At 51.6% G+C, this 13,189-nt stretch overlaps 1 protein-coding gene across 2 annotated transcripts in view; it reads left to right on the plus strand.

The window, feature by feature from the left end:
• Positions 1-9,136: 9,136 nt before the first annotated feature.
• The window catches only part of ST8SIA2 (ST8 alpha-N-acetyl-neuraminide alpha-2,8-sialyltransferase 2), a gene marked incomplete at both ends in the record, with an annotated part of 62,688 nt that continues 58,635 nt past the window's right edge, over positions 9,137-13,189 (plus strand). For both annotated transcript variants that reach the window (XM_080808979.1, XM_080808980.1), the window contains one exon: positions 9,137-9,234. In XM_080808979.1, the coding sequence (XP_080665105.1) occupies positions 9,137-9,234 (98 nt within the window). The remainder of the gene's footprint in view (positions 9,235-13,189) is intronic.

The following is a 13,189-nucleotide window of genomic DNA, read 5'->3' on the forward strand; positions in this document are numbered from 1 at the left end:
AGCTTTAGTTACATGCAGGATCCCAATGCTCTCCAAAAAATATTTGTAAACAAAAACCATGCAACACTACTAGGTCATAAAGATCATCTCCCTCTCCCTTCAAAATGTTAACTATGATAAATGTTAGGTAGTAATAATGCCTTCTTAGAATCTGAAAGAGTTTGAGACAATTTGGATTTTACAGTTTGGATTAAAAAAAAAACTGTCTAGGGAAACTTAAATTATTGCCTTCTTTTCCATTTCAATAAATTTCCTCCCACCAAAAAAAAAGGGGGGGATTGGATATTCTTTTTTTTTTTTTAATTTATTTATTGGACAGACAGAGATCACAAGTAGGCAGAGAGAGAGGAGGAAGCAGGCTTCCCGCAGAGCAGAGAGCCCAATACGGGGTTTGATCCCAGGACCCTGGGATCATGACCTGAGCCGAAGGCAGAGGCTTAAACCACTGAGCCATCCAGGCGCCCCAGGGGGGTGGATATTCTAAAATATGAAGTGGTCACAGAGCTGACTTCAAGGTGAGGATCATTCTTCCCAGAGAGAGCTTTGCACAGTAAAGTGATCTGATGATTACATAAAGCCAAGGACTTTATGTAATGACTTGAAGAGGAAGGATTATGACCCTTGATTATGACCCTCATGTTGGTCTGCCCCTCTGCCCCTCATTTTAACGTATCCTCAGTATCACTGTGTGCACAAAACCATGGGCGGCAGAGTTTGAGCCACAGTGAGGTCGAGGGGAGAGTCCGTCCCTTCAGCGCTGGGAGCTGGAGAGACCGGGATGCCGTGTTGGTGTGAAGCTACTGCTTGCTCTCCCTGCACACATCTCTCTGAGTCACCCCTTTGCTCCAAAACCTGGGACTTGCCCGTGACGCAGAACGATCAACAGAGAAGCCCAGGTTAGGTGACCATCGAGTGACATCAGGTGAGATCCTAGGAGAGGGACTCATCTCCGGGGCTTCCCAACGCCAGCGGGCCAAGTTCTTTAGACGGTGTTCTCCTTCCTCAGGAACCGCATCAGGAATATTGGGCAGCTGCTCACAAAACATCAAAGAAAGGTTGGAAATTGTTTGCAAAACCAATTTTCTTTACTAAATATGTGTGTTTCTCTTGGGTTATTAAGAAAAAATATTAAACTCTGGCAGAAAAAAAAATTCAGAGCAGTGCAAATAGGCACTACAAATTGTAATGACTTTTTTTCCCCCTGATTACAGAGTAATTTATGGTCATCATAGAAAATTGATAAAATGGGGGAAAGTGTGGAGAAAAATAAAGATCAACCCAAATTTCAGCATCCGGAGATAACTGCTTTTGCATTTTGTGTATATATATGCATATATATGCGTATATCCTTTCTATTTTTGCATTATCCTAAATAATAAGCAGAAGTCCATATGTAATGAACAGTTCCTTTATGCCAGCATGCTCCTAAGTACTTGAGTTATACGATCTTCATTCATTCTTACCAAAACTCATGAGCTAAGTGTTATTATCTTCTCCATTTAATATCGGGAAAACTGGAACTTAGATCTAGATCACACAAAAAGCTAAGTTCCGAACAGCCATCCGTGTGGTCTCAAAATCAGCTCAGAGCAAGAACTACTTGGAGTGTGGGCCAGGGACCATGTGTGAACTGGACGTTCCTGGTCCACGCTGAGATGAGCCTAGAAATTGAAGACAAGCCTTTAGAAACGTTCATAGAAGCTTCATGTGTTGTGGCCTCTGCGTGATCAGTGACTCCCTCAATGAAGAGTGTGCAGGTGCTGTGCTCGACGCACGTGGTGAGGGCCCATGATGTGAAATGCACACTGGTCACGTGGTGAGACACCTGTTACCCTGCAGTCGATGAGATTTAAGAACAAAGAAAAACCCTGGTCCTGTACCGTAAGTAGTTTGTGAAGTTCAGCTCTAAAAACCTTCTTTTTAAATGTAGGTGTTGTTATAATTCAGCTGCGGGGAAGGGAAGCCCGTGATCAGGAGGACGTGGCCATTAAAAAGATAATCTGTTATACAGGCCATGCCACACGGGAACACACGGAGAGGCTCCTGGTCAGTCGGCAGGCGGAGGAGAGGGACGAAAACGTGGGCAAGAGGCTTCCTCTTGGTTGTCCTGGGAAGGAAGGGGCGAGTCGGGGTAAACAGGTTTAGGATTCACTCTGTGTCATTTCGGTGGGCTGTGGGGCACAGGGGGTGTCCCTGGTTGTCTGGTGTAGGGCCTTGGGGTGATTTAGGGCAGGGGGATACTGGCCCAGAGAGTGAGAGCCAGTACAGGAAGTGGGTGGGGTGTGGGCTCTGGATTGGCTTGATTTGCATATAGAAGACTCACTCCGAGGCAAATCCCTCGCTCTCTCTGGGATTCACCAGCCCTGGGAGAGCAGTTTCCAAGGTCAGGGAAGGCCGGGATGTCAGCACATTAGAATAGAAGGATCTGCTTAGTACAAATCATGCCTCCCAGGATGCCTCCCTCCGGTGATAACAAGGAAAGAATGTGGCAAAATAGGGCACTAAGAAATAGGGAACTGGGGCGCCTGGGTGGCTCAGTGGGTTAAGCTTCTGCCTTTGGCTCAGGTCATGATCTTAGGGTCCTGGGATGGAGCCCCGCATTGGGATCTCTGCTCAGCAGGGAACCTGCTTCCACCTCCGCCGCCCCCACCCCACCCCACACCTGCCTCTCTGCCTACTTGTGATCTATGTCTGTCAAATAAATAAATAAAATCTTAAAAAAGAAAGAAAGAAAGAAATGGAGGGAGAGAGAACTATGACAGTATGAAACTCAGCTGCATGAACAGCTCTTGTACCTGGCATTTCTGCCCAAGACACAATCATCTTAAGGCAGAGCTAACGCAGAGAGAAAAACCCTGCGGTGGTCTTTTCCGTCCCCATTGTGGCAGAGCCCGCCCGTTGCCCCTCACATCTGCCCTTCTGTTGGTCCACAATGGGTTTCTCAGCTGAGCGCACAGAAGGCCAGAGTCCCCTGCAGCAAGGTGTAGCCGTAGGACAGTGTTCTGGACCAAGGGGAGTGAGCCCAGGCCCTGTGCTGTAGTTTTCCGGAACTTTCCTTTCTTTTTATCTCTTCCTCCATTCTACCCCTGGGAATCTGGAGGTGATGAGCAGTGAGAAAGGGCCGCATCAAAGGGATGGCACACAGAAAAGCTGGAAGGACCTGAATCCTAAAGACTTTAGGGAGCTCCGTGGCCAGACCAGCCCAGGCTGCCTACTGGGGGCATTTGCACATGAGAGAGAAACAAACTTGTTTTGAAGAAGCCATTGGCATTTGGGATTTACTTGCTTTACCTAATCCAAAAACACTCACTGTCTCTTGATCCTTCTGTGGTTTTCCAGTCTATGTCAAACCAGACTGGGGGAACTGGGAAGAGGGGATGAACAACCACAAAGACTCCATGTGGGGTAGGGAGATGTAGAAGAGGACTCCCAGTGGGACATTTTACAAGAAGCCTACTTGGGGCCCAGGGCACTCTCTTCCGGCCAGTGTGCTGTGCCAGGATCGGAGCACGTTCACTTTCTGTTGAATGCTGCCACGGCTTTGGAAACTCTCCCATCTGGAATTTCCTTTAGAAGTGGTATTTTGCCAAGCATGCTCACCAGTTCATTGGGACGATGCCAACTTCTTGTTGCCAGTGGTCACCAGTATCGTGCTGTGCAGCTTGCGCTGATCGTGAAACAGAGCCATTATTAGAAATCAAAGGCTGCAAACTTTCAACAACATAAATTTATTAAAACAAAGGCCAAACATGCTCAGAACTCATCACTTCCTAACTTTATTTTCTTCCTTTTACCATTTTCCGTCCCCTTGAGATGATCCATCTGCTGTACGTATGTGGTAGACATCCATGTCATGGCGGGTTAGGGCACACGCTTCCCAGTGTTTCTTTCAGTGACATGATAGTGGTGGCTTGAAATTGACCATGGGGGGAACATGGATTCATTGAATAATGTGGGACCAGAAGAGGAATAAATCTCCCTACCTCTTGGGACTTTCATTGAACTGTCATGGAAAATGACATGGAAGAGTGTAGGTACGGGAAACCTAGCACAGAGCTCAGCTCGGAGACAGGAGAGGCAGAATTCTGCTCTCAGTTCTCAAACTAGCAATGGACCCGTGGGCCATCTCTTGGTCTCTGGGTCCCAGGGTTTTCCATCTGTAAAAATTCCACAGGACTCCAACCTCCATAAGGGCAGAAACTGTGCCTAGAGTTTATTCGAGACAAGCCATGGTTGAGTGAGTGAAGGGACAGGGGTGCACCTTCTCTGTCCAATGCCCCAGCTCTGAGAATGCAGAGGTCCATGATCCAAACAGAGGCTAGAGAAAGTGACACGAGACAAGACAGAGAGCCAGGGAAGGCTAACCAGGGCCAACTTCCTTAGATGGTCTTGGGGAGGGTCATGCTGGAGTTTGGGCAAAACTGGATGAGCTGATTCAGAGATCCCAGTCGTAATTTCACTGAAGCACTGTTGGGAATCGTGAGAGGACGTTCCTTTTCATTTATCTCTGCCATCTGACCCTTGACTTCACGCTTTGGTTCAAAACCCTCTCGAATCCTGACTGAAGAATTTGGAAAAATCCCAGCAAAAAATTGAACCTCTGCCCCCCACCCTCTGCTATTACTTCCAGCTCCCCATGGAGCTCAAGCCCACGTCCCTCCCAAGGTCTCTTGCAGATAATCCCAGAAACATTTACAACACTTGCCTGGGTATATTTCTTTTCTTTCTTCAGCTAATATACAATTTTGCTATTTACAAAAGCTACAAATGGAATGCAAATGTGCCCATTTATTTTCCCATATTGTTATCACTGGATTCTGATTTTGAAGGGGGAAATGTTGCATTTGTGAGAACATTCAAATTTAGTGTAAATTTCGAAAGGGAAGACTGGTTCTCTCAGTTATGGGAGGTGCAGAAATACAATAGCCTATTAGTCTATTCCAACTAAGATACTTTGTGACTTTACACCCCCCCCCCCAGAAGACCTCCAACACTAAGAATCCACAGCTCCTCCTTCAGAGATGATGATAGAGCAAAACTGTTACCACTCTAGGTTTTTCTCGAACATTCTAAACGGCTTTCCAAGCGAGTTCAAGGGTGGTTCGGTACCGGGTCTCAGAATTTTGGATAAGAAAAATTATTATTTATTGTTGAGGTTTTTATTTAAAGATTGGGTTAAAAGGGCTGGTTTCTTCCGTGTAGACAGATGAAAATTGAAATTCACGGTTACAGTCTCACCAATGGTGGAGGGTGGGCAGTGAGTGAAGATAAATTTGTTTCCCTAAACTTGACGTACCAGAATGAAAGGGATTCAGTAAAAATCAAAGGTGGTGCCTATTTACAAATTCATTTAGAACCGTGCTGGAGAGGACCTTGGCATTCCCACAATCCCAGAAGTCACCAAGGCTCAGAGGAGGCCAGCTGCCTTAAAATTCCCTTTCTGCCAACAGAGGTATCTTGGGCAAGGGAGCCCCTTCTGAGCCTCAGTTTCCCCCATAGTAAGATATAGATGATGGTACCTGCGTAAAGGATTGCCAAGAGAAGTCTTTATTACCCCCCAAGAAGCAGTTCAGATGAAAACACTGTATCTGGGGTGAGAAGCGTGGAGAGGTTAGTTGATGTGTAAATGATACATATGGTTTTTGGGTTCTCGGGAATTTCACCTCTGGGTGGGGGTCCCCACTCTTGAGGTCAGCAGCTGGAAGGAGAAGCACACCTTTAGTCAGAGTCAGAGATAAGGAAGGGCTGCCCGATTCTGGGCCCTGCAGAGTTCCCTCCTCCTCTCTCCCTCATTCACATGAACCTCCCAGAGCCTTGTCAGTTGCCTAAATAGCTAATCTACTCTATTAATTTGAGTTAAAATGTTAATGGATGGTAATGACTTTTAATTTGCTGCCACTCCCATATAACTCTTGTATTTTAACCCAAATACTAAATAATTTAACCTAAAGAAGCGATTACTGTTTCTTAGAAAGACCAACGCAGGAAAAGGGACTCGTTTAAATAGAGAGGGCAGGAAGAGTGGAGGGACCTGGAGGGCTGAGCCAAGTGTGTGCCCACGTGGCCGTTTACATAGCATCAGCAGACATGACACTTGCTGCCAATTCAATCATCTTCCCTCTTTCCAGACCCCGGGAACAAACTCGGTTTTCAGAGACAACCTCAAGGCAGTGGGCGTGCACAGACCACCATAAAAAGGAGCTGGCCCATGCGGATGCAGACGCAAGTGCTGCTTCCAGACAGGGTCCTGTGGTCAACTATCACGAGGGTCCCTACCACTCTGAAAGGAAAAGCCCATCTCAGTGGCTCTCAGTGCAAGGATTACATGTTACAAAGCTAACTCTCTCCCAGCAGGTGCACTTGGTGGATGTTGCTCTGTGTGGGTCTGGTTACAAGGATTTCTCTAGAAGGGATGGACGGGTTCAACAGTTTCCACATTTCCGGTCCACTCAAAATGACTCTTCTCAAGTGAGTCCAAAGAAGGGAGACCCTGAGCCTGGGATGACCACTGGGCCACCTAACAGGAAATGGACACACTGTTGTAACAGGAGCAATTCTGATGAGTTTAGGATGACAGCAATCTCTCCATGATGTTCACAGTTAAGAGTTGGTAGAGAAGCACAGAGCAGCGAAGAGACAGGCCAGCCAGTTTCTTGTGGCTCTCTTGTGTGGTCTTATTAATCAATTATAAGCTATACGGGAGACCATAGCTGTACTGTAGCTTGCTCACATCCCGTACCATAATTACATCTGTCTTCCTTCTAAACCATGAACCACTAGAGGGCAGGAAATGCCTCTCTCTCTTTCTTTCCCTCTCTCCCCTTCTCTCTCTCTCTCTCTCTCTCTCTCTCTCTCTCTCACTCTCTCTCCTCTTTGTAGCTCTAGCCCCAAGCACAGAGTGTCTAGCATGGGGTAAGTGCTCAACAAACATGTCGAGTAACGGAATCAATGAATGAACGATTGAAATATGGAGCAGTGTAACAGGTGCACCCTGTTCTTAACCTCTCTCTGTTCAGATATCACGACCATTCAGAAAAACAAGACAAAAACAACCAATACAATTCTACCACTCCTTAACCACCCATGAAGTAGGACAAGGGAAAGATCAACGCACTCAGAAAACTTGGAGATGTGATGGTTAAACCATGTGGCCAGCCACATTGATGGTAAACCCTCTTTTGATGCCCGTTATCACCTCTCATGGACCCGGAGACGGACATCCAACACGGTACTCAACCTCACAAAATCTCACTCCAAGAAAAATAAGTGGGATTCTGGAGGAGCTCCCCGTAGGCGTGGAGGTGCACAGGTTTTGCGAGGGGCTAGGAAAGAAATGAAGTGCTGTCATGGGGATCGGTACACCCCTCCTCTGGGGAAAAGACATCTGTACCCCATGCCCAGAGCTTTCCCCCTTTCTCTGGACTGCTTCCCTCTCCTGCCCTCCAGGCAGGGTGATGGGAACTCCTCCTGCAGGGAAGATCTCGGCTTCCAGGGTCAACAAGAGCTGTCCAGCAGCGCCCCCCCCCCACGCCCCCCAGCTTGGAAGACTTCCTCCTGTCCTCTTCCTACACACAAAGAGGCAGAAGGATCCTGGGCACAGGCAGCCCTCTTACCTCCCCAAGGTGCCCCTGAAGGGACTTAGCCATTGACATCCGCCTCTTCAACCCCAGTGAGAACTGGCTCTGTGTGGGTGGTCCTGGGGGAAACAGCCAATCTGCACCATTCCCCCTCATTCCGCAGTCCTTTTCAGGCCATTAGGATACCCCATATCACTTCTTGAACAGGACCCTTTTCCCCAAACTCAGACCTCAAGGACCCTTTCATAAACCAGATGATCACTTCTGGGAAGTTACATTTCCTGATTTGAGGATTGTTACAATTAGTGCAAGAAAAAAAAATAGGTAATTATCTAATTCCAGTAAAACTTAATGGGGCCCTTCCCAGGCTAATGGCTGGTGCAGAATGTAATTTCAGTTAAATTGTCCAAGGCTGGGGAAGCGAAAAATATTCGGCTTGGGGGGCACTACTCCTTGTGGGAGCCATAATTTCTAGCAGGCCTTTAGATCAAGACAGGAGCCTCCCTCCCGGGTGGGGGGAGGGCGGGTACTGATTTTGCAAGGAGAGGGCAAGAGCTGGAGAGGGAAGCCCAGCCCCGAGTCAGAAGGGCCAGGGCAGAGGCTGGGCAGGGCCGACGCTGAGTCTGCCATTGTGGGTAGAGCAGCCGCTCCAGCAGAAGCCCAGAGTTCCAGCCAAGACTGCGCGACCTCAGGCAACTCAGGGAGCCTCTCCGGATCCAGTCTCTCGGTTCTATCAATGGTGACCAAGATGACCGCTCGGAGGGGGTGGTTTCTAGGGGGCTGAGCACCTCGCCCACAGATTGCAATCAGCATCTCCCACTGAAGTTGGCCTATCTTGGATATCTCTTCTCTCCTCCCCTTCCCCCACCACCCCTCCTAATTCGTCAACTGCTGAAACATCTGCCTGGTTGAAACCGCCTCCTCGCCGAGCGCTGGGGACTGTCCCCAGGTGTAGGTCTTTGTGTCGCCAAAACTTTGCGAGAAAGCGAGGGCGCTGGACAAAGAGCGAGCGCGGGAGGGCGTTTGCCAGCCGGCTGGGGACGCCGGGCGGTGCGCACTCTTCCCGGGGCTCTGCTCGGTACCCGGACGCCCGCGGTGCCCCGAGCCCAGCCTCCCCAGGCGGGGAGTGGCGGGTTCTGGCCACATCCCAGCGCCCTCGGGGACTGAAAGAAGCCAGGCGGGAGGAGCAAAGGCGGATGGCTGGACATAGGAGTTGACTAGGGTGGGAGGAGGCGAGCAGAGGCGCGGAGCAAAGCTGTCAAACTGCACTCGGAGCCCCGCGCGGGGCGGAGGAGGGAGGGGAAGGGAAGGGGAGGGAAGGAGGAGGGAGGGGAGAGGAGGGGCGGGCGAGAGCGGAGAGGGAGCGAGCGGGCTCGCCGCGCCTGAGCAACCCCTGTCTGCCGCTGTCGCCGCCGCCGCCGCCGGCCCGCACTCGCCCGGAGCGCAGGGTGTCTGCCCCGCTGCGCGCCGCGCGCGGAGGCTCCGGCGCCTGCCGCTGCGCCCTCCAGCCCCCGCTCCTCGCGCCGGCCCGCGCGGGTCCCGGCGGGCGCGAACCCACCATGCAGCTGCAGTTCCGGAGCTGGATGCTGGCTGCGCTCACGCTGCTCGTGGTCTTCCTCATCTTCGCAGACATCTCGGAGATCGAAGAAGAAATCGGGTAAATAGCGGCACTCGGGCCCGTGCAGAGCCCTGGCGGGATCTCTCCCACCCCGGTACTCCGCCCCCCACACCCGCTTTGTGTGCGCCGCGCCCCCCTAACGCTCAGCTGGAGAAGTGGGGGAAGGTTTTGGCCCGGGGAGGCGGTGCCGGGGGACCGGGACGGTTTGGGGCGCGGAGCACGGGGGCGCGGCTGCCGTGGGGAGTCCCCAAGCGGGGAGCACGGGCAGCCTCCAGCTGGCCCGCGTCAGGGAGCAGACTCGCCTACCCTACCCCCCTTCCCTAGCGTGTCCGCGAACGATGTCGCCGGGGTCGAGGGAGGGCGCCGGGGAGTGTCTGGGGTGGGCGGAGGGGCCGAGAGTGGAGGAGGCAGGAGTTTCTTTGTCTCCAGCTCGGCCGCTTTCTCGCCTTGGCAAAGTGGGCAGGGGGCGCGCGGGGATCTCTGCGCTGGGGGAGGGGATCCCCGGGTTGGAGCGGAGGGCGGGGGCTCTGCACTGGCTCCCTGGAAGGGGAGTGTCCCCAGTACCTACCGACTGGCACACGCTCCTCCCGCCCGCCCGGGAGCCCGGCGTTGGGGCGCCGGCTGGTACCGCTAGAGGCGAAGCGCGCGGGGCTGGGCTGAGACTCTCTCCCTCGCCTGGCTTTGGACGCTCAGCTAACCCCACGGCGCCCCCTGCGCCCACGGGTTCCCGTGCGCTCTCAGCGCGGAGACGGAGACCTTTCGGGAAAGTCTGTGTTGCCGCGGGGTCGTCTTCGGGGCCCCCAGGAGCGCGGTCTCGCCCCGGCTCCTCTCCCGATCTCTCCAGAGGTGGGAAGGGACCGCGAGCCCTTGCCCTGGCGCGGGACTTCCAGGAGTGCTCACTTGCGGCGCGGGACGCAGCCGCTGTCGGGCCGGGAGGCTGGGACTCGCGCCCCGCCCGGCAGCCTCCCCGCACGCTCCGCCGGGTCTCTCTGCTTCAGCGCCACAAAGAGCGTCCAATCCGCGGCGGGCAGGTGGGGAGGCAGCTAGGGTTCTGAGGGGCCCTGAGGAGAGCTTCCTGGCCCCGGGCTGGGAAAGGGTGAGGTCGCCGAGGGGGCAAAATGTCCCCTCCTCCTTGGGGCTGGAGCCGAGCCGGCGCCCTACTCGAGGCCCGCGCCGCGTGCGCCCCCTCCTTTGTCCCATTTGTTTCATTCATTATCAGCTGGAGTTGAGGGCCCGCTGAGCTGACAGGTCCCTCAAAAGGGAAATGACAGGATCCCAAGGCCCTAAGGACCCAAACCTGGGGCAGGCGCCACTTCCTACCCTCTCCTTTTCTCCCGGCCTCTTCGGCCTCTTCGCATCTCAGAAACCCAAGAATTCCTTCTGTGAGCTCCGCTGCCTTTCATGAACCCCTCTGCCTGCCTCCTCCTCTTCCTCATCCTCGGTTTCCCCACGAGCTCCGAAAACTTTCGCAAATACTGTTCAGTTAATACGTGACGTGCTCCCACGCAGAAATAGAGAAACACGTTACTTTCCATAGCTGTTTGCCCCAAAAAACAGGGTGGGAGAGGAAAGCGGGCAAGCCAAGTCTTGGATGATGGATGGCCCAGTGGGGAGGGCCTTCCTCTCTGTTCTCCCTCCCTTCTCCCAGCTGTGGGCTCTGCTTGGCCCAGATCACTTGCTGACCTTGACAGGTGAGAGGGAAGGACCAGCAGCTGCCCATTGTTCTGCTATAGAAACATAAGAAGTGCAGAGCTCATTCAGGCATCCCTGGCTTATCCATTCCCTGAACTTTGACTGAATAGCTTCTACATGCCAGGGACTTTTAATTTTTAAAATGCAATCAGGAAATCACTTTGCACATAATGCTTCACTTTCCTGCCCAATGTTTTGCAGAACCCCCACCCCCCCCCAACCCCACCCCACATCAGGTTATTTCAACAGGGTATCCAGGAATAAGTTCCTAGGCCAGAGCTAAGAAGGGCCTTTACCTATATATTTAAAACCCAGGGCTCCTCTGCTATGCCCTGGGACCTGCTTCATTGGGGAGGGGAGTATCTGTTTGGGCTGACGCTGGGAAAAATTGTCAGACGGGTCAAATGTGTAATCTTCTGTTGCATCACCCTTCCTTCTTGGTGTCCCTGTCCTCAGGCTGATCCCAGCTAGACCCGTTTTGACCCAGGCTTGAAACATCTTCCCCACTCACTCCCTCCCCCAGGCCCACTCCCAATCTGTCCCACACATGTTTAAGGGGAGTGGAGGCATATCTGGGATTTGCCATGGCTGGAGGAGGAAGGATATCTGGCAGAGGACCAGAATCCCAACAGGTGTGATGTCTGCTTAGAGGCTAGGTTCCAAGCTCAGTCACTTTAATCCTTGGAACCACCCCAACTTAGAGTGGTCAGCCAGGGCTCAGTGGGTTAAGGGCCCTGGCACAGTGGCCAGTGAGGGGTGCCAGGAGCAGGGCTCTGTCTTCCTCATCTTATTCCTTCCTGGGAGACCTGGACGCATATTCAAAACCATGGTGCCACTGCCCCAGCCATGCCCACCCTTCCCCAACTTGATCTCTTGAACCAGGGATGGGTGTTTCTGGAAGGGGGGACCCCATGGTGTTATTAGGAAGGGAGGAAGGAAGACATTTCTTTCTGGACTAAATAGTCAAGGATTAAGGAATGAAAAGTGAATGAGGGAAGAGAATTGCACACGCATTGTCTGGTGGAACAAAAGTGAGATACAGTTTTCTTAAGCTCTTGTACCCTTTTTTTCTAAAATGAAGCTATTGGTGTGGTAGTCTCAGAGGTCCTGTCCTGCACAAGGAATACAATGGGTTGCGAGGGGCAGGTTTTTCTTCCTGAAGCTTTTTCTGAGAGACTCGTTTCTTTTCCTCGGTGATGCTTTTCAACTTCTGACTTGCTTGCTTGTGGAAATGCCTCCCTGGGGCCAAGAGGGAAAAAGAAAGGTAGAAAGATGAGTTCTCTGCAGAGCACTCAAGCAAAGAGTGGATTCAAGTTCTACAGCAGACATTGGGCGGGGCTTTGATAAAACAGCCTCCATCCATTCATGCAGTGCCTCAATTTTTAGTCCAAGTTGTAGGCTAAAATGTTTCTTTCTGATTGTCCCCTGAACTTTAGTCTTGAGGGCAACCTACAAGAGAGGGGTGTGAGGCATGACTCTCTTGCCCACCAAGATGTCCCCAAATCCAGTGCACAGAGACATTCAATAAACTTCTATTGCACCGGCCCAGTGATGGGCACATAGAGCATCTTTGGGCAAAGCAGACACCCACAGACCCTTAGGATGGGAAGGAAGTGTGAGGTTCCCCCCAGGAAACTTCCCCTTTTTTTAAAGTTAGTGTAAATTTGACCCTGCGAAGCAATATCGCTTATCCAGTATCACACCCTGACCTGGTAAAGAGAGGACAGTCCTGCACAGGTCTCCTTATTTGCAACCCAATGCCCTCATCCCTGATTGAGTTCCTTGAACATAGTCTCTGGTTTAAACGAAGGTAAATAGTAATAATAGTAATAATCACGATAATGGTGAAGGTGAAGGTGATGATGGTCATTAGCATTTATTGGTTTATCGAGTGCTGGCTATGAGCCAAGAGCCATTCCAAGTGCTTCATTGATATTAACACACCTTTTCGTCATGGCAACACAGTGGTCACCTCCCCAGGGGCAACAAGACCTCCTACTGGCCAAACTCTGTGTGCCAGACACTGGGCTAATTACTCTAAAGTACTACTTCGCTCAATCCTACTGTATCTCTTTAAGCTAGGTGCTGTGGTTATCTCCAGATTGTCAGTGAGGAAACTGAGACTCAGAGAGGTTTGGTGATCAAGCAAGGGACCCTAGTTCTGTAAGAAGCCTCGCTAGACTGCCCTGTCCTCTGGGTTCTTTCACGCTGCGGTAATACTACAGAACGGGTCTCAGAACTTCACTCATTTCCCAGGGATGTTGCACAGGCCCAGAGTTTTCCTAAGACCATGGTCTGGCCT

The sequence above is a fragment of the Martes martes genome (assembly GCF_963455335.1).
Source record: "Martes martes genome assembly, chromosome: 7".
Lineage (NCBI taxonomy): Eukaryota > Metazoa > Chordata > Mammalia > Carnivora > Mustelidae > Martes > Martes martes.